The sequence below is a fragment of the Schistocerca gregaria genome, chromosome 7 (assembly GCF_023897955.1).
Source record: "Schistocerca gregaria isolate iqSchGreg1 chromosome 7, iqSchGreg1.2, whole genome shotgun sequence".
In the NCBI taxonomy this organism is placed as follows: Eukaryota; Metazoa; Arthropoda; class Insecta; order Orthoptera; family Acrididae; genus Schistocerca; species Schistocerca gregaria.
The window spans coordinates 88,771,314-88,793,724 of NC_064926.1; the positions used below are offsets into that span (position 1 = coordinate 88,771,314).

The 22,411-nt window shown below is 45.0% G+C and overlaps 1 protein-coding gene across 1 annotated transcript in view; it reads right to left on the reverse strand.

The window, feature by feature from the left end:
- The window catches only part of LOC126281486 (uncharacterized), a 260,262-nt gene that overhangs the window by 95,244 nt on the left and 142,607 nt on the right, over positions 1–22,411 (reverse strand). The window contains exon 5 of the mRNA XM_049980485.1: positions 4,931–5,197. Within this exon, the coding sequence (XP_049836442.1) occupies positions 4,931–5,197 (267 nt within the window). The remainder of the gene's footprint in view (positions 1–4,930; positions 5,198–22,411) is intronic.

A 22,411-nucleotide genomic window follows, 5' to 3' on the forward strand; every position in this document is an offset into this window, starting at 1 on the left:
TATTATCGCGTTATAGGGGAGAGAGTGTGGCAGATATGATACACGAGTTGGGATGGAAGTCATTACAGCATAGACGTTTTTCGTCGCGGCGAGACCTTCTTACGAAATTTCAGTCACCAACTTTCTCTTCCGAATGCGAAAATATTTTGTTGAGCCCAACCTACATAGGTAGGAATGATCATCAAAATAAAATAAGAGAAATCAGAGCTCGAACAGAAAGGTTTAGGTGTTCGTTTTTCCCGCTCGCTGTTCGGGAGTGGAATAGTAGAGAGATAGTATGATTAGATATTACAACGCTGTTTCGGGGTTTGTGATAAAAGGAAATACGTAATGTAAAGCTGTGGCTACTGTAAAGCGACGACGCTCTGCACGATTTATTTGTGTCTGTAAAGGGGCCTGCACGGACTCAATATTTATTGACACTACTAGTAGTCTGTCAAAAATTCAATACATTAAAGCGACCTCACACCATTAATAACATTGACAAAAATTGTCAGTTGACAACACGATTTTACAATGTTAAGATGTCGAAGACCCAAAAGAAAGCGTGTGTTGCAATCATATTAGTTACAGCTTGCAAGCAACAGAAAAGAAGGAGAAAGAGGAAATGGATCTGAGATTAGATGAAAAAAGGAGTGTCACATGTTAATTAGTCACTGAAATCAGAATCAAGGACCCGAAAGCGCCAGAGAAACTGGTATAGCCATGCATATTCAAATGCAAAGATAGGTAAACAGGCAAATATGGCGCTGCGGTCGGCAATACATGTAAGACAACAACTGTCTGGCGCAGTTGTTAGATCAATTACTGCTGCCGCAATGGCAGGTTATCAAGGTTTAAGTGAGTTTGAACGTGGCGTTATAGTCGGCGCACGAGCGGTGGAGCACAGCATCTCCGAAGTAGCGATGAAGTGAGGATTTTCTGGTACGACCATTTAACGACGGTACCGTGAATGTCAGGAATCCGGTGAAACATGAAATCACTGATATCGTTGCGGCCGGAAAAAGATTCTGCAACGACGGGGGAAACGACGACTGAAGAGAATCGTTCAACGTGATAGAAGTGCAACTCTTCCTCAAATTGCTGCAGGTTTCAACGCTGGGCCATCAAAAACTATCGGCGTGCGAACCATTCAATGAAACATCATCGATATGGGCTTTCGGAGCCGAACACCCACTCGTGTACCCTTAATAACTGCACGATTCAAAGCTTGACGCCTCGTCTGGGTGCACCAACACCGACATTGGACTGTTGATGACAGGAAACATGTTGCCTGGTCGAGCGGATGACGTGTACGGGTATGGAGACAATCTCACGAATATATGGACATTGCACATCAGAAGGGACTGTTCAAGCTTGTAGAGACTCTGTAATGGTGTGGGGCGTGTGCAGTTGGAGTGATACGGGACCCCTGATACGTCTAGATACGACTCTGACAGGTGACACGTACGTAAGCATCCTGTCTGATCACCTGCATCCATTCATGTCCATTGTGCATTCCCACGGACTTGGGCAATTCCACCAGTACAATGTTACACCCGACACGTCCAGAATTGCTATTGGCTCTAGGAACAATCTTCTGGCCACCAGACTCCCCAGATATGAATATTACTGAGCATACCTAGGGTGCCTTGGAATGTGGTGTTGGACAGCCCTGCAGGGTTCAGGGTGTCAGTTCCCTCAAAAAATGGTTCAAATGGCTCTGACCACTATATGACTTAACAGCTAAGGTCATCAGTCCCATGCAACTCAGAACTACTTAAACCTGGCTAACCTAAGGACATCACACACTTCCATGCCCAAGGCAGGATTCGAAACTGCGACCGTAGCTGTCGCGCGGTTCCAGGCTGCAGCGGCTGGAACCGCTCGGCCACTCCGGCCGGCCTCAGTTCCCTCCTGTACTACTTCAGGCATTAGTCCACGCCACAACGTGTTGCGGCACTTCTGCGTGCTCGATATTAGGCAGGTGTACCAGTTTCTTTGGCTCTTCAGTGTATAGATTATTTTCCGACGAGTTCTGCATCGTACGAGGCGTTATTAGTGTTGATACAACATAAAATAGAGAAGCAAAATACATTAATTGGAGAGGCAGTCGCATTCGACAAGAAGATCAGGAGTAACATAGAGATAGCTGCTGGTAAATATTTCGGGCTGTGAGGTCGTGGTCCAAGAAACTTTTCTGTTCCTGACGTTTCTTCCAGGACTGCGCTGAAGATCCTCAGAGGTGCTCCTCCTCTGAGTCTTCACGACTGACCGGTCGGACGTCCGAGAGCGACGCAAATACTGTACTTCTCGGACTTCCGATAGCTTATTCATCATCCGTTCCACAGGGTACTCTTAGCGAGACATCGACAGAGATGGACGCCCTGACGGTATACGAGGCAAGCCTTCCACCTGTATGGGGGAAGGTGACGGTGATGCGGAGCGATTGTATTGAGGGCATGTAATACAGTGACTGTCTTCTAATAAAGTTTGTACGAATTATGAGTGTTGCCACTCCTTTTCACCCAAACCATTGTATGACTATTTCTAGGAGTGCTGTAACCTCGAAACTCTAGATAATTTGTTCCTAACGTGGGACTATTTACCGCCTGTGAGGTAAAATGAAATTTCCTGAGGAGTAGAAACTAAACGAATCTATTCTGTTTCAACCACGAAACTATATTATTTTCAAAAGATCATTACCATTATCGCAATTTTGTAAGACGGTAATACTGATTACATCAGGTATCAATAATAAGTTGTCCGCCGCTTGTGGTCTCGCGGTAGCGTTCTCGCTTCCCGAACAAGGGGTGTCGTGTTCGAGTCGCAGCGAGGGCAGGGATTTTCACCTGCCTCGAAATGACTGGGTTTTGTTGTATCGTCATCATCATCATCATCATCATGATTCATCCCCATTACGGTCGGAGGAAGGCAATGGCAAACCACCTCCTTTAGGACCTTGCCTAGCACGGCGGTGCGGGTCTCCCGCAGGGTTCCCCCACGCTATGTGAAGAAGTATGGGACTTTGAAACAAAGAAATACTTTTTCTCAATCAGTAAGGCAGTGGAGTTTACAGGTTCCTCGCATAGTCCACCCAGTGCAAACATATGTTGTGCTTTGTCCCGTACGTCGCTGATGATAAAAGTGAGCCATATATGTAGCAAATGTAAAATATCCCAAGAAAACGTCTTCTCCAAGTTCTATCTAGTACCTGCAGTAGTTAAGAAATTGCTTCATTACTAGCTTCGAAACACATACACGAATTCCAGAATGAGATTTTCACTCTGCAGCGGAGTGTGCGCTGATATGAAACCTCCTGGCAGATTAAAACTGTGTGCCTGACCGAGACTCGAAATCGGGACCTTTGCATTTCGCGGGCAAGTGCTCTACCAATTGAGCTACCCAAGCACGGCTCAGGCCCCGTCCTCACAGCTTTACTTCCGCCAATACCTCGTCTCCAACCTTCCAAACGTTACAGAAGCTCTACTACGAACCTTGCAGAACTAGCACTCCTGAAAGAAAGTATATTGCGGAGACATGGCTTAGCCACAGCCTGAGGGATGTTCCCAGAATGAGATTTTCACTCTGCAGCGGAGTGTGCGCTGATATGAAACCTCCTGGCAGATTAAAACTGTGTGCCGGACCGAGACTCGAACTCGGGACCTGTGCCTTTCGCGGGCAAGTGCTCTACCAATTGAGCTACCCAAGCACAGCTCAGTCCCCGTTCTCACAGCTTTACTTCCGCCAATACCTCGTCTCCAACCTTCCAAACTTTACAGAAGCTCTACTACGAATCTTGCAGAACTAGCACTCCTGAAAGAAAGCATGGTCCCGAGTTCGAGTCTTGGTCCGGCACACAGTTTTAATCTGCCAGGAAGTTTCAGATAAACGAATTAATGACAGCACAACATATCAGTAACTACATAAGGGCTGCTATACACAGTTTTATTATACCCAATTATCCTTATTATTAGAGTGGTTACACGCGAAGCATTAACAGCCTGAAGTTGTCCAATTACTGGCAGTTCAGAAGCAAGGAAGTGGTTTAGGAACAGTAAGCATAGTGCATGTGTCTGAACTTGTTTGATTGTAATTGGGCTTACAGGTCAAGCAAGTGCCGCAGTGGAGATGGTTGGTTGGTTGTTTGGGGAAGGAGACCAGACAGCGAGGTCATCGGCCTCACCGGATTAGGGAAGGATGGGGAAGGAAGTCGGCCGTGCCCTTTCAGAGGAACCATCCCGGCATTTGCCTGGACTGATTTAGGGAAATCACGGAAACCCTAAATCAGGATGACCGGACGCGGGATTGAACCGTCGTCCTCCCGAATGCGAGTCCAGTGTCTAAGCCGCAGTGGAGAGGAGTAACGGAGGAGGAGCATGTTTTGTAATAAGTGTGTACCCTCGCTGTGCGTACTCTGCGTTTTTTTAACTTCTTTTTTTATGAGGAGGAGTTGTGCGTAGCACTTTAGCACTTGCGGTGCATCACGAATTCCTTCGTCATTCATTCATTCATTCTCTCTCTTCTCTCTCCTCTCTCTTCTCTCTCTCTCTCCACTCTCTCCCCCCTCTCGCCCCCCTCTATCACCCATCTCTCTCCCCTCCTCCTCTCTCTCTCTCTCTCTCTCTCTCTCTCTCTCTCTCTCTCTCTCTCTCTCTCTCACACACACACACACACACACACACAAACTAAATATTCATCTTTCATCATTTTAGAAATAAAAATTTTTCAAGAAAACCATTTCATTCTGCAATTTAGTTAGATGCTAAAATTGGTGACAATGTGGGGGAGGGGCAGGGCGGGGCACTAGGTAATTGTCGCTTGCAGTCATAGGTAACAGTGTAGGAAAGTTTGGGAACCACTGCTCGAGACTGTATAGCCATTCTGAGCCCATTTTTGAGTGATGACGGAAAAGGAGAGGTGAAGTGGAGATGTGGAGACAGGTACGCACCTTGGCCTCGACGTTGGTGCGCACCGTCCCGACGGAGCCCTGCGGCGGGCTGTCGCCGCTGACGCAGCCGACGGCCAGCAGCACCTCGGTCATGCCGTACCACTGGCTGACGCGCACGCCCAGCGCCCCCTCCACCATGCGCTGCGTCTGCGCGTCCATCGTGGCGCCGCCCACCACCAGCAGCTGCAGCGACGACAGGTCCCGCCGGCCGGCCGGCGCCTTGCTCAGCGCCACCGCCGAGTTCGGTGCCAGGAACATGAACTCCACCTGCAAACCCACGCTCTGCTCACGCCAGGCCACTGAGCGCAAGCCACCGGCGCCCGGGGGCCGTTCCGTCGTCTTCTAAGAGACGAGGTTATCGTCAGGAGGGCCCCGGGAATGTGTGGTGCGACTGCTGCCGTTCTCCGTATACGTAAATGATTTGGCGCACAGTGTACACAGCAATCTGCGGTCGTTTGCTGACGATACAGTGGCGTACAGTAACGTGCTGAAGTTTAGTGACTGCAGGAAGATACGAGACGACTTAGATAAAATTTCCAGTTTGTGCGATGAATGGCAACTAATCCAAGTTAATGCGGGTGAGTAGGAAGATCGAACCTGTAATATTCGATGAGTATTACTAGTGTCCTGCTCGACTCAGTCGAGTCGTTTAAACATCTCGGCATAACGTTGCAAAGCGATACCGAAATCGAACGAGTGTGTGAGAACTGTGATAGGAAAGATGAATTGGTCGACTTCGGTTTACTGGGAGTATTTTAGGAAACAGTGGTTCATCTGGAAAGGAGACCGCATATAGAATGCTGGTGCAACCTATTCTTCGTGGGAAAAGATTGCAGCTTTACTCGGTTCATGAGAGATGTGTGGAGCATTGAAGATACACACGCTTGTCACAACCAGACAAGTCAGCTGTGAACGAACATTGTATTGATACAGGGCGTTCCATGAGCTACAGTGATATGAAGATTTTGACATCCACCATTCCGTTTTCAAGATTCTGTCTTCAAGGAAGCTATAGAGATTAGATGAGCTAATAATTTAATAATTAGAGATGATGGTTATAATTTGGACAAATGATGGAACCCGGCTCTTGCAATAATTAAACTACAGAGGAGTCGTCATGATGTCATCGCCGCCGAACATACATCGATAAGCGAATCGAATGTCTGTACGCCTTCGCCACAGGCGGCGCGTGTGTAAGCGTACTTCTTTGCCGCCGCCTAGCGCATGTGACCCGCTCTGTCTTTCACCTCAACACCTTCGCCATTTACTCCCCACTTCACCTTCACCCGCCTCGACATCCTACTTTAAGCTGCTCCTCTCCCCTCATTCCCCCCTTCTCTTCCTGACATGGCACAGCAGGACTGTCGCATCCTCTTCCAGAACATCTGCTCCTTCTGTACCAACCAATACATCCTCATGAACAACCTCTCCCACCACCAGGTCGACATCTTCCTCCTGAATGAAACCTTTCTCCATCCACACCATATAGTCCCTCTTACTATATCCTCCACTGGATACCCCTGGTCTCCCAGTGCAGGGTGGAGTCGTCATTGGCCACCTTTTAAGCACATACCCGTCCGGCCACAACCACTCCTCAGTCACTCCACTCAACACATCCTCAGCACCTTCTTCCTCTCCCTCACCATCGCCCGCAACCACCACCTATGTCCGTTCCCTTGCTCCTCTCCTCTTCTCTCCCACACTGACCACACCTTCTCCACCTATGTGATTGCTGCTGACATCAATATCCATAGCTACTCCTCTGCCGCCTTTCAGCGGAGGCATCAGTTCCTCCTCACAATCCATGGTGACAATCCTCATCCCCAGCACACCCGTCTCGAAAGCAACACCACCCCCGATGTTTCCATTGTCTCTGCCAACCTCCTTGGACGTGCCGCCTTCGACATCTTTGATCCCACAGGTAGTAACCACCTCCCTGTCCTTCTCACCATAGTGTCTGCTCACCACCTGCCTCTGGCTCCCTGCCCTGCACCCCCTCCCTAGGTAATCCATGACTACTGTCACGCCAACTGGGATGCCTACAGGAATTCATCGCCATCCAGGCCGAAAGCCACCCTCTCACCTATCACCTTCCTGATGACATCATCCACATCTCGTCTTTCCTTCATAAAGCCACTACTGACCCCGTGGAGGCTCATGTTCCTACTAAAACCATCCACCCCTACCATCCCACTCTCCCTCTATGGGCTGTCCTCCTCCTCCACGAATCCTGCTGCCTCTATCGCTCCTTGCTGTGCACTTGTGACAGGGATACACTCCAACGCCACCAGCAAATTCAGCGACACTTTGGAACCTAGTTACAGAAAAGAAACACCAGGACTGGTTCCAGACCTGTACGTGACTCAACACCACCCTCCCTAATAACTCCTCCAAGTACTGGTCTGCCTTCCATTGCTGTACCGGTTCCCATTCCACACCCCATTACCCCCTTCTCTATAACGACAATCTCAGTAAGGCTAACCACTTCCTTCCCATCTTTCTGCGGTCTTCTCTGTCCATGATGATCCCCACTTTGATTATTTCCTTTTTCCCACTGTGATGGAATGCACCGATACCTCAATCACTCCATTTGCTCCCAGTCTCCAGTACTTGAGGGCGTTGCCCTACTCTGACATAAATACTCCAATCACAGCACAAGACATTAAACTTATCCTCCGGTCAAAATGCGACATGGCCCCTGGTCATGTCTGTGTCACCTACCGCCACCTCAGAGAATGCCCCTTCTCCATCCTGACTTCCCTTGCTGGTTTATTCAACGTCATCCTCTCCATCGAATTCTACCCCAACCTGTAAAAGGCTTCCCGTGGCCTCTTATTCCTCAAATCCAACAAATACCCTTCCGTTGCCACTTCCCATCGACCAATCTGCCTCACCTCCATCTTCAGTAATGTCTTCAAATCCATTCTCTCCCATCGCATCTGTCACCACCTTAATCAACACCACGTCGCCCCTTACCCAATGTGGCTTCCGACCCTCCTTCTCCACTGAAGACCAACTCCTTAACTTTGTCCACCTTCTCTCCATCCAGCTTAACTCCTGTCACTCTGCCATTTTTATTTCCCTCGACCTACAAAATGCTTACGACCGAGAATTGCCTATCAGTTTTGTCCATCTAGTTGCTTCCTTCCTCTCGCACCATTCTTCCTATGTCACCCTCGACGATACCAACTCCGATATCTTTTGTACCACTGCTGGAATCTCTCATGGCTCGGTCCTCTCCCCTCTCCTCGATCTCCTGTACACTGTCGATATGCCCAAGCCACCCCCACCTGCACATCTCCTCCAATATCCTGATGAAGCCACCTTCCTGGCTTTTCAATCCTCCACCTGAAACTCCTGTCTGGCTGGACATGGGGACTGCATCCTTCCACCATCCTCCACATCTATAAATCCCTCATCCGTCCTGTCCTCTGTTATGGCAGTGTTACCTGGATCTCTTCCCCCTCCCCCACTTTTATAAGGCCCACCAAATCCTAGAGCGCCACACACTCTGTCTTGCCTTCTGCATCTGTCTGCCTTACCCACATGATTCCTGTACGACCTCATCCCCTTCCCCCACCTCGTCCTTTTCCTCCAACATATCTGCATCCCCTAGACTGTCTGCAGGCTTGATCCCCCACCCCTGGTTCCTCCTTCCTCTCCAGCCCCCACCCATTGCCACACATTGCTGTGTCCCTCCTCCACCTCCACACCCTCCATCTCCTTCATCAGGGCAATTTCCAGCACTTCCCCCTCCCTGATGATAAACTTCGCTGTGACGTCTATCCTTCCAACCAACTATAGTCTGGCCTTGTTCCTGCCCCCTCCCTAGAGCCCCCCCCTTTTCCTCTCCCCTCCTTCCCTCAGAGCGGTTTTTCCTCCTTCCTCCCCTGAGTCTCTGTACACCCTCCTCGGCTATTTTCCTCTCCCGTACTTCCTTCCCCAGCCCCCATTGTCGTGCCCCTGGCTGTATCCCCCTCTCTACCCCCCTTCTAGCACAGCCCATACCCCCTTTTTTACCTTGTCCCTCATCTCCGTACCCCTCTCAGTTTGCTCCTCATCGTCACCGTACTATGTGAGTGTTGTGTTTGGTGCTGCTCTCCAGTGACATCAAGAACTGTGATTTTAATCACAGTGTATGTAGTCTTGCTGTCTGTGATTGTAATGTGCTACACAGCCGATTGCAACTTTTATGCTCAGGCCATGCTTCACCTTCTGTTTCTTTTAATTGTCACAGTGTGTGGTCTTTCCATACACTTTTTAGATTTTTATCACCATTTCTACAGTCACCCCCTTTGGTATGCAATCTTCCATTTTGTTTTCCCTTTTATATGTCTGTTTCGCCATATTCTCTCCTTAATGTTGTTTCAAATGTCTCCCTGTTATTTACTATGTACTATGTGGACTATGTGGCCTATTCTACACCTTATTTTAAATCTATGTGACGATGCTATGCTGATTATATTTATATGTTTTGACGATGCCATTATGGCCGTATCACTTTAGAAAATAGTGTAAAAAAAGATCTTTAGATGGTCATTACAGACTGAAACCGGTCATCGTCTAAAGAATTCATTTGTGATCAGAGACTGGAATAAAAAAGCATATACATGTTTCATGTTTCCTTTTGTGATGGGTGGCTGTACCGCAAGGTGTGCCACCTGCATTTACGTATGCTTTGTGTACTGTGGAGAGGTTCAGAATGCAAGGTTAGTTCAGTACATATCAGAATCATTTCAGTTTGGCTATGCAGTCGTTATTTTATGATGAATTTATTGTGCTTGAATTTTCAATACTCGAATTTTAGAAAGATTTCAAAATCGTGGTGGTAGTTCACATGAGACATGCTTGTATCAGTTAAATTCGGAAGACCATTACAATAAACTGTAATCATTCTAGCATCAATATAGAATTTTAAGGACAGTCACGTTGTTATAACATCTGTGGGCAGAACTGTATTTAACTCGATGCTTAGCCTTCCTACTGTCAGTGACATTCAGATCGCGGTAGTTAATGTAGAGAGTATCTTACGTCTCAGTGAGAACTATGTGTAGTAAGATGAGATTATTTCCAATGTCAATGTGAGAAATAAATTGTTTATAGCAACATCCCTGTGTTGCTCTTGATGAAGGAAACCTTCATTCTCTTCCAGTCAAAACAAATTCCAATAATTGACTGTGTTTGATTCAGGAAGATAATCGAATAAATAAGGAAATTAAGGTCAGTATGACAAAGAATGAAAACAGCTTATGGACGAAATCAAATCTCTACCCCTCCCCCCTCCCTCTATATTGAACGTTCTGGCTGATGACAGTGTCAGGAAGCGTTATCCATTGTGCATTATTTCAATTAATCTGATTGGTGAAAGTTAATTACTATTAATCAGTTATATAGTTGGGTCACAATTGGAAAGGAATACACTGTTGTCACCAGGTATAGCAAGCAGTGAGAGGTAGCTTCAAGCTAAAATCAGCAAACCTTTTAATAAATGAGACAAACAATTGCTCGTAGTATGCATGAATCAAATCCGGACTCAATAACAAACGATAAAATCAAAGAAGCAAGTAGGGGAGAGTTTACAGTTGTTACAGGAATTTGTTAAATTAAGTCTTTTGGGGGCAATGAATTCTAAGAGCTTTCTAACTTATTCAGTCAGGGTTCGAAGCAAACTTCGGTGCAGTAACAATGAGTTGATTTGTGTTAGAATGTGATGGAATAACCAGAGCTAACATCCTCCATTAAATTTTTCGTAGTTGTGCCTTCTCATTCTTGAAAAAGTGATGGCAGCAGCGTCGTGATCTGCTCTGCCGAGGTAGTGTGAAGTCGCCAAACTTTGTTTATTGAAGTTTCGACTGTTTCAGAGACAGGCGAGATGTGAGGAAGCCTAACAAACAAGTGGGTCAGCTGGTAGGCACAGCAGGAGTCGATAAACCTGCGCGAGGGACAATCGGGATCAAGGCATCCAGGGGTTTCCAGGGAGCATTTGTGTGCTCGGCAGCCTGCTCGACAAACTATGGCTGTCGATAGGTGACAAGGGCAGCAAACCCAGAGCCCCTCTAATGACGTACTTCAGACTCATCTTCGTTCTTCTAGAAGAGGGTATTGAAGTAGGTTTCACATCGATGGATGTGATTCACCACACATGCTTTGGAAGTCGCCTGCTGCCTATGGTATGGAGACGTTTGCTGTTAACGAATGCAGGTAGATACGGCTCTAAGTGCCACACAGATATGGGCTGATTCCTAGTCATACCACTCAACTCATTCACCTTGAGAGAACAACGGAAAAGACTGTTAAATGCATTATAAATGACCTGCAGCTACACCCTTTAGAATACATCATCAGTCTACCACTAAATAATAGTTCGTTATAACTGCTCTCAACCAATCACTCCATCTACTTTCTATTATCCTCTAAGGCAGATACCTATTAATTTAGAGGCATATGGTCCTCTTTTGCAGTAAAGTGTCAAAGACGGCAGTCAACTTGCATGTATCACTACTACCTCAATAGACAGGCAATAGAATGTTGTTAAGAACGATGAGGCAATTGTTCTATATGGTTTTTATGAGCTGACATTGCATGGTTGTCATTGGTGGAGTGTACAGGAAAGCACATTGTAAATACTGATTGTCAGGGTTGAAACACCTATACAGTCTTTCAGAGGTTCAAACACGCGTTCCATGCTGTAGTCATGTATTGCAGTCCCCACCACAACATCTTTTTAGGTATGGACACTTTTTAAAAATGTATAAGGTGGTTGCCAATAACTCCAAGGTCACATCTCGGCTTTTGATTCGACGTATATAAATTTATTACTCTACATTTGGTTGCCATCGACCTTAAACATTCTGTTCCAGCTTTCTTATCACTGCCGATGAAAAATGAGTGTTTCCTGGTTCCTGGTGCTTCCATGTCAACTTTTTCTAATATTCCTATTGCTGTCACAACTTATTCCCACGTAAAATAATTTTCCTGCCCAAACCAGAAGACATCCAAGTACTCCCTCATTCTCCCTCAATTTGACAGCATTTTGGCGTATTTCCCCACAATTTATATATATTTTCCGTCAGTTTTCGTATTATATCAATCTTATGTCACTTCTGCTCATGTAATCATGACATCAATTCCCGCCACGTATTCCAAAACTGCTTCTAAATGTATTACTGTTGTCAACACCTAACGCAAACACAAATTTTTTCTGGTCAGACAGTATGGTATTGCACTGTACTAGAATGCATCGAGTCACTTCCAACCACATATTATACAGCTACAGTGCATATATCCTGTTTTCTGCATCTCTGTGTCTGTGCCTTCTCGCGGAATGCAAAAATACTCACATTAACATAGGGAAAGATGGGAGATCGCAGTAGTAAATTATGCACTATGCTGGAAGTGCTAGAAATATGTAGATAACGGCACAGTCATCTACCTACATTCGCATCTACACTCATGCTCATAAATTAAGGATAATGCTGATGCATGTTGAAACAACGCTCTGGTGGGCGGTTTGCGAGTTTAAATCACCTCGGGGTATGACCATGCATTGCATTTGACCTGCGGTCGTCGCACGGTGGCGCTGGCACCAGTCCACGCAGAAGTGTGTTGGTGATGCCAGAGTACGGTGCAGCGAGTAAAGGTGCAGACGTTTTCAGACGTGCTAATGGTGACGGTGTGTTGAAAAATGATGACGTTATAAGGGGTAGAATACTTGGGCGACTGGAGGCTGGTCAAACACAGCAAGTCGTAGGATGGGCCCTCTGGTGCCACAAAGTGCGATCTCAACATTGTGGCAACGATTGTCCAGGCGCTACAGTACGAGACGTCCACAGTGTAGAACACCACAAGAAGACCGATATCTCACCATCAGTGCCCGCGGACGGCCACGGAATCCTGCAGGTAGCCTCGCTCGGAACCTTACCGCAGCCACTGGAACAGTTCTCTCCAGACACACGGTCTACAGATGACTGAACACACATGGTTTATTCACCCAGAGACCTGCAAGGTGCATTCCACTGACACCTGGTCACAGGAGAGTCTGTAAAGCCTGCTGTCAACAACAAAGTACATGGTCATTGGAACAGTGGTCCCAGGTTATGTTCAAGGACGAGTCCAGGTATAGTCTGAATAGTGAGTGACTCTCGCTGGGTTTTCATGTGGCGTGAACCACGAACCAGATACCAACCCCTTAATATCCTTGAAAGGGACCTGTATTGAGGTCGTGGTTTGATGGTGTGTGGTGGGATTATGATTGGTGCACATACACTCCTGCATGTCTTCGACAGAGGAACTGTAACAGGTCAGGTGTATCGGGACATCATTTTGCACCGGCTTTTCAGGGGTGCAGTGGGTCCCACCTTCCTCCTGATGGATGATAACGCACGGCCCCACCGAAATGCCGTCGTGGAGGAGTATCTTGAAACAGAAGATACCAGGCGAATGAAGTGGCCTGCCTGTTCTTTAGACCTAAACCCCATCGAGCACCTCTGGGATGCTCTCGGTCGACGTATCGCTGGACGTATTCAAACCCCTAGGACACTTCAGGAGCTCCGACAGGTATTGGTGCAAGAATGGGAGGCTATACCCCAGCAGCTGCTCGACCACCTGATCCAGAGTATGCCAATCCGTTATGCAACCTGTGTACGTGTGTATGGTGATCATATCCCATATTGATGTAGGGGTACATGGGCAGGAAAAAGTGGCGTTTTGTAGCACATATGTTTCGGGACGGTTTTCTCAACTTATCACCAATAACGTGGACTCACAGATCTGTGTCGTTTGTGTTCCGTATGTGCCTATGCCATTAGCGCCAGTTTTGTTCAGTGCCACGTTGTGTGGCACCACATTCTGCAATTATCCTTAATTTATGAGCAGGAATGTACTTAGTTTGGAGTCGCTAACGAACGTCCCCCGTCCCATTCGGTATCCGAGGGAAGTGTGAATTGAGTGTAGTATATGGTACATGCAAAGTAGAGGAGGGCTGGTTTAGCAGCGATGCAGATATTGGGAAGCGTGCTGAAGTGTCATTGGTCAACGTTTAAATTACGGAAAAACTACCAACTTGGTGCTTATTATAGTACATGGTGCCTTTTCCATTAGTCGTTCACTGACTGACTAACACCACTTTTTGAGATTGTGAGAGTCTTGGTTGGAGCAAAACTTTCTGGGGATAGTCAGCATCGAAACAGTAGTCGTGTACATGGCTGCAATATGAGGAATGTGTGCTCTTGGCCTCTTCAAAACGGAACACCTAGACATCTGCTACCGCATCTCTGTGGAAGATGAGAATAAATGTAGTGGACAAGTGTTTGGAAACGCTCCATGATTCCGAAAACTCTTGTAGTTTCCATATGTGGCGATGTCCTCCACACTTTGTCGATAAGAAATACTGCCTCTGTTTTTATTTGTGGGAACAGCCTAATTTACACCATGCAATTTCCAGCTTTCTGTGAGACAAATGGAAGGAAACGCGTTATTGTCGATTTAGTTATTGTCGATTTAGCACCTGAAAAGGACCTCGAAATCGGAAGAAAAACCAAATGCATGGCTGTGTACACAGCTGCAGTCATACACTGTTTCGATGTGTTACACCAAAAAACAATGTAAGAGACAACAACACAAGAATCCTCTTCTTCTGATTGATAGTCTGTCGGATATGGCCTTCCTACTGTAAGTGCGATGAAACTTTGCCTTGGTCTCTGCAAAGGACTTGGATCACTGCCCACCTGCTCCAGTGGACTAATTCCTGTATATTTAATAGAATCGGCACATATGCTCGATTTCAGCACGGAGACGGTATTTCTTTTTTATACATCGCAAGACACGGACACAGTATTTTTCCCTGTTAGATGGTAGAATATAATGAAAGGGGAGATAATGTTTGAGTAACAGACATGAATGCACCCAGAGGGGCGCAGATCTCCTTCAGACTGCAGAACCTGTATGTAGTTTCGAAAAGCAATGCAGTAGCAAAATCCTTGTCCTTCTTCCAGTTTCCATATGATGTGAAGTCTTTCCCATTTTCCCAGTGAGAAAGACCGCCAAAACTGCTCACACTTTCTTTTCTACTACACTGTGTTGCAGGAGAAGGCTTCATTTGGCGCTAGCCTTACTCACTGTACATGGTTGGCGGAGCTACGACAACATGTTCCCTTTTCCACCGAGTGGTCTTAATCTCAGCTCACCTTTTTTTCTCCATGGGATGCAGAAGGTTGGAGATATACCACTCTCTGGCTTCCGCTCAGTTCCGACTTAAATTGGGATGATCTCATGGACAAAGCTCCACGGTGGGCGGGGCACAGACTGAGGAACAATTACAAAATGCAGAGGGACTGTCTAAAAACTACGTTCGAGGTTAGCAGTGACTCGATTTGAGATATGAGAGTGCCACAAATATGATTCACCAGTGGCTATAATATCTATTCAACCACATACTAGTTGACACTTGTTGATGGCCCAGCATTGAAATCTGCAGCAATTTGCGAAAGGGTTGCACTTATCTCACGTTGAACGATTCTCTTCAGTCGTCGTTGGTGCCGTTCTTGCAGGATTTTTTCTTTTTTTTACGGCTGCAGCGATGTCGGAAATTTAATGTTTTACCGGATTTCTGGTATTCACGGTACACTCGTGAAATGATCGTATGGTCAAATCCCCACTTCACCGATGCCTCGGAGATGCTGCGTCCCATTTCGCATGCGCCGACTATAACACCACGTTCAAACTCATTTAAATCTTGATAACCTGCCATTGTGGCAACAGTAACCGATCTAACAACAGTGCCAGACACTGGGTGTCTTATATAGGCGCTGTCGACCGTAGCGCAGTATTCTGCCTGTTTACGTATCTCTGTATTTGAGTACGCATGCCTAGACCAGTTTATTTGGTGCTTCAGTGTATATGCACATCTTTGGTCTGCATCCTAGCCACCATATGGTGTGCGATGTAGGACACATACTGTAGAGCTCTCATTTCCCTATTCCTCTGTCTCCCCTGTCCGATTCTATTCTTCGATGGGACGCTGGAATAAAGACTGTTTGCGCAGCTCAGAATGGGCCCAAATTTCTCTCGATTCAATGTTGTGGTCATTCTATGAGACTTGTGTTGGAGGAAGCAGTTCTCGGAGTTTCATAGGTAAGGAAGGATATTTCCGGTGCGTTGTAAAAGTTACCACTGCAGTTTCTTGGGCATTTGTGTCACACTTTCATTCTAAAGCTTATTTTCTAGAGGTGTTCTTTTCGTAAGACTATGAGAATGTGTGTGTGTTATTCAAGAAAAATGAAAGTTGCTAGCAAATTATTTTTATTGATGATATGGAAATGTAAATGTCGTATGGCCTTGTTGGCTGGCCCATCCAAATGAATGGGTTCAGCCATCTGTCACAAAGGGTGTTCTTCCTCCGTGTATATTGGCTCCTGTTCTTGCCCTTGCGGATGTTTGAGGCTCTTATAAGAGTCGAGGGGCATCAAAGGGAAGCAGGGGCTGAGAAAGTAGTGACACAGGGTTGCAGCCTATCCCCAATGTTATTCAATCCGTAAATTGAGCAAGCACGAGAGGAAAAAAGAGAAACATTTGTAGTAGGAATTAAACTTCAAGGAGAACAAATGAAAAGTTTGAGATTTACTTATGACACTGTAATTCGGTCAGAGACAGCAGAGGTCTTGGGAGAGTAATTGAACAGAGTTGAGGGTCTTGAAAGGAGGATGCAAGATGAACATCCACAAAAACAAAACAAGTAGTTGAATTAAATCTGGTAATTCTGAGGGAATTTGATTAGGTGACGAGACACACAAAGCAGTGCATAAGCTTTATTATTTTTGTAGCAAAATAACTGACGATGGCCGAAGTAGAGATGATATTAAATGTAGCTTGGCAATAGCGAGAAGAGCGTTTCCGAAGATTTATTAGCACAGAGCATATATTTAAGTGCCAGGAAGTCTTTTTTGAAGGTATTTATCTAAAGTGTAGCCATGAATGGAAGTGAAACGTGGACGACAAACGGATGAGACAAGAAGAGAGTAGAAGCTTTTGAAATGCGGTGCTACAGGAAAATGCTGAAGATTAGAAACATACATCACGTAACTCATGAGGAGGTACTGAATAGTCTTCGAGAGAAAAGAAATTTATGGCACAGCAACACTAGAAGAAGGGATCAGTTGATAGGACACATTCTCAGATGTCAAAGATTCTCGAATTTAGTAATAAAGAGAAGTGTGAGGGGTAAAAATCATAGATGAATATAGTAAGCAGGATGTAAGTTCCAGTACTTATTTGTCAATACAGAAGCGTGCACAGGATAGCAGCATAGAGAGCTGCATCAAACCAGTCTTCGGACCGAAGACCATAATAACATTTGAAAATTATGTCGTATGTGTATTTGTAGTGCGGAGGCGACTGTAATGGATGCGTGTATAGTGCAGTGTTATGTTTGGGTTCTGTGACGATCATGATAAGAGAAAAGGGAGGATGAAACATCGTGCTGTCACATAAGCTAATCCTGAGCCGAGCTTTAATGTCCTATAGGTAGGTCACTATCACCAGTGGAACATGCTCTCACTTCATGTGACATCACAGAGAGGTTTGATCTAATCTAGGATCAATAACTGTACATTACCTCCTCTTCTCCCCTTGCCGGCCAAACACTGGCAGCGAAAATTTCATCCATCACCAGCATTCGAACTGACGCGCCACTACACACGCGCGCACTGGTGACCTCTTCTACAGAGGCAGATTAACATTGTACAAAGTAGCTACCGCCAGTTCAGCTATGATAACGTATCTATGACTACATAAATAACCTGTCCAACGTTGGCCTAGAAACAGTATACTGCAAATCTCTAGTCCAGTTTTATTTTCAGACCCCTATAGGAGCAACATGATTGAGTTTGAAAAATAGCCATGATTTTATAAGTAGATCTGTACTACTAAAGTAGAATTTTGATAGCTATTTTGAGATAGACAATGATGGGCAAGGAACAGGGGCTGTGTTCTTTTGAAAGGAACCTACCCATAATTACCCTTAGTCAGTGTAGGAAAACTTCTCAGAAAGTCACTACTGTGATGTAACACGTTAATACTGGAAGAAAAATGCGTGTCCACTACGTCAACTACAGGCCCCATCCTCTGACTCACGACTCTTTACGACAGACAGTGAGTGAGAAGGTTCTCATGTCGTGTCATCAGACTGGCAAGAGGAGAAGAGTTCGCGGTGTGCATCCCGACTATCCCACAGCGCGTGACTGTTGTGGGGTAAATTTCCATCCTCTAAGCAGTGCCTCACGGTGTGATTAGATTAGATTAGATTGTCATTCCATAGATCCGTGCTGAGGAGATCCTAGTGGATGTGGAACATATAGTTTAAAGCTGAAATAACAATACTAACAGTCTGAATATATACAGTACATCATTTATTTCTATTAAAAAATTCGTCAATGGTGTAGAAGGAGTTGGTCACTAGTAAGTCTTTCAGGCTTCTTTTAAACTGATCTTTATTTGTAACTAGTTTTTTTTTATGTTTTTTATGTTTGCTGGGAAAAACGTGGACGTCTGTCTGCTGCTTGAATCTCCATGCCTTCTTCGTGTGATAGGAAATGCGCTAGCACAGATCTGTAACGGCCCATTTAAGTACGTTTTTACTGTCCCTGAAGTACATTAATTTAACGTGTAAAAGTAGGATAATAAAGCTTAGAAGCTTGCTGATTGATGCAAGAAGAGCAACAAGAGGGAAAACTCTCTTTTATTTAAATATTCTAAAAGTGTGTTGCATGCTAGGCGTGGAACGTCCACTCAGATTCACATTTAGATGAGGGGAGTTGCCGGAACACTGATTTGGATTCTTGCGGAGACGGGGACTAATGATGGAAATATGAACAAAAGGCACTAAGTACACTACAAGCCATTGTTTAATCAAGAATTAAGAAAATTGTGGAATTGTGGCGGAGCCCCAGACAGGAGGCGCTAGCGACGGGCACATCAGAATTATAACATAGACAGTTATCGTATTGTATCCACACTGGACTAACGTGGTGATCACTGCACCAGCCCTTTGCTTTTATCATTAACCCTAGCAGTGTACTCCTCCGAAATTGTCACACGAACTGTACACAAGTGTCACAGTGACCCTCAATTATTTGCCGGAGAAATTTCCCGAATATAGAAAGTTTTATACTGATATTGGACTCTCATGAACTAAACGCATTTTATTTCAACTTCTCCGTGTACCTTTAAATCAATATTACTATTGACACATCCAAAATTTGTCTACTAAGTAAAAGCTGCATGGAAGATTTTCGATGACGAAACTTGAAAGTGATCCAGATCTCAAAACTTTATTTGGAGTTTAATTATATGAATATCGTATTCATTTATTTAAACGCACTTGTTACATAAATTTGCTGAGATGTCCTCAGATACTCGTAAATTGATTCATTCATTGTTGTCACACTCTTGGAATGAGAACCACAATGTTACAGGCAACTGAAAGGCCACTTCTGTTAGGGGCAGCTGTGTTCCCACAATGACCATTCTTACCGTGGACGATTTTATTTTCTTCGTCGCTGTCGAAATTCGGCATATTGATCAGTTTTGTCACTGTCCGTAACTGCTGCAAGGGACATCAGCTTCTGCATCATTTTCATTACGAAAGTCACTTTAATCACTTCCACGATTGAGTTCTTTTAGCAATAGTTGCCGAATAGCAGCTTCCGTTGGTGACTGTCATTCCTACGTGCAATTTTCACATAAATGCACTTCACATTCGGCAACAGAATAATCACACGATGTGCACATCTGGGGCACAGTGACTCTTCAAAAAATATTTCTGCCAAATCGAACATCTGCCCTCTACTAGGTTTCACTCACATTAAAAAACAAAAAACAAAAACAAAAACTCCATGGTGAGGGTAACCCTGGTGTATATTTCTTCTGGGATTGTATCCGGCGTCGTCCGGGATTATATTTATTCCACTATTGTAGTTGTTCGTCTCCTCCCTCCCCATTTTCTTCTACATCCTGCTCCCTCACTTTTCTGTATGTCTGCTCCTCGTTGGTCTCTTTTGATCAGTTCCTCATCCGTCTCTCTATCCATCTACCCCTTCCCTCTCCCTGTCTGTCGATCTTCTCCTCCCTCCTCCCCCCCCCCCCCCCCCAATTTCTCTCCATCACCATAATTCATCCCAACTCCAATAGCCTGTTGGTGGTTCTCATCCTCATAGAATTTCTGTCGAGTTTGTAAGTAACGTATGTATCATAGTTGGTTGAAAATGATGTATTACACCATATTTACGGACAAACAGCGCAATAACAGCAAACACATGATTGACTCTGCATTTGGAAGAAGGTAAAACACTATCCTATGTACCCAGGGTTCACAGTACTGGACAATAAGCCACACAAACATGACGTAAACTAACGTAGCCTACAACACGACTCGGACAACATAACTGACTGCAGACCACGTAATGGTAGATAGATTACTGTGATTGAGACATCATAATACCCTGCCGACACATTTGACCGAGCGTCACTGCAGCGACTGTGCTAAATCTGCGACCAAGAGCCGCGCAGCCCAGCATATAAATGCGTCTCTCGGAAAGTATACGTTTCTGGACCGATGTTTATTGAACTTATTTTTCTTGTTTCGATGAGTAATACCACCTTTCAAAGGATCGGACACATTTTTAATACCCTTATCTCATCTACATTTAACATATTTCATACATATTTCGCCTCTATCTCCAGCAAATTCCACGCTGCAGTTTCGTTTTCACACAGCTCACTGCTTATGACATCAAATCTCCTTAACTATGTCTGCTACAGTGTTACAATTTTGCAGACACATTCAGTGTTACCTGTGGACAGTGACTGCCAAATGCCTTCCGAATAAAATTAGCAGTTAAGGAGTAATAAATTAAAACGTCATGCATGACGCGACTATATTTATGACGTCATACCTCATAAACTCTGTGTCGAACAGTGATATATTTTTGCAGGTACATTCAGTAATATATTTGAATACTGTCGGTAAAATTTGTTATGTATAGAATTAGCAGTAAAGAAGAAATAAATTAAAACGTCGTACCTGATACACTACTTAAACAGTGAAAATGTAGTAAACGCTAAACTTTTTTCCTGTCATAATTTTGTTGAGGGGGTGGGGGGGGGGGGAGGTGGGAAAGGAGAGAAAGTCTTGCAGGGATTTGAAAGAATGTGAAATACTAGATGTACAAGATCTGGCTACTTGTGCATCATGAGCTACGCTTCTTTCTCTACCCGACCTCCTCCCCCTTTGAGACGCAGGTGTTTCTTACTGCCACAATGCTTCTCTGCAGACAGTAAGTGATATGTGTGCCAAGTTTGGGTGAAATCGATCCAGCTATTAAGAACGAGATGTGCAACATACGTATATACATCTGCATATTATACATGGATTATTCAAGCTGTACGGAAAGTTAGTTCTGTGAGGCGAAGTGGTTATTATATTATTGCAAGAATACAGAATATTCTCATTTAGTGATCAATGATTTATTTTACAGGACGAACTGATATAAAAATATGCTCATTTTATTTTCAGTCGATCTGCGTACTGTGCAGTTTTGAAACTACTGTTTGAAGGTAGCAAAAGCGAGTATTCCATGAGGGATTCTTTTTATGTGGAAGTGAGGTGGACATTTGATTGGCACTTTCGATACAGTAAGATATTTACGTAGGGCTCCAGCTATATTTTGTATGGATACAGTTCTCCGAGCAGGTTTTTAATGGAGCCCCTTAATGCAATGATTTACCGGACTCAATCCGTAAAAGCAAGCTTATGTTCTTGGTGGACTGTAGGCTTGGGCCTCTAGGCTATCTAACGGATACAAACAGAAGACGCTTCAATTTCATTTGTTTTAAAGGCGCCGCCCCAGAGTTTTCCTTCACACTTCCTTTCATTCCCACCATTATGCAGAACAACACGGACTCAAAACGGTGGGAAAGGGCCAAAGCGCTCTTCACATTCGCACATGTCTCATTGTTGGACATAAGCCAACCGATGTACCGCGACGTGGATACGTCACAAAAGCACGCGCGACGCATTATCCCGAGAGAAAAAAGCATTCCCAATGTCACATGTCAGTACTACAGTGGACGCATTACCCTGAGGAAAAAAAGCACTCATCATCTCACCAGGAAAGTACTTGGGCTCGAGCAAATAGATCTGTATGGACGTTTGGTTACAGGACCATTATGTACCTCTGTGTGTGCTGGTGGGTGTCGTTTTTCTGCAAAACTCTGCAATCATGCTCTAGATATCACTGTAGATGTAATTGTAGACGCCATACGCAATGCAGCAATCTTAACTATAAATGTAAATGCGGAATGTCAATAAAATGCTCCGAGCAATACGAATGACAGCAAAACGTACAGTGAAGAAATGCAAGTTGATCGCATGGCGTATTTGCACATTCTATAATATCAGTGTCAATGACACTTTTGAAGTTGTTCACT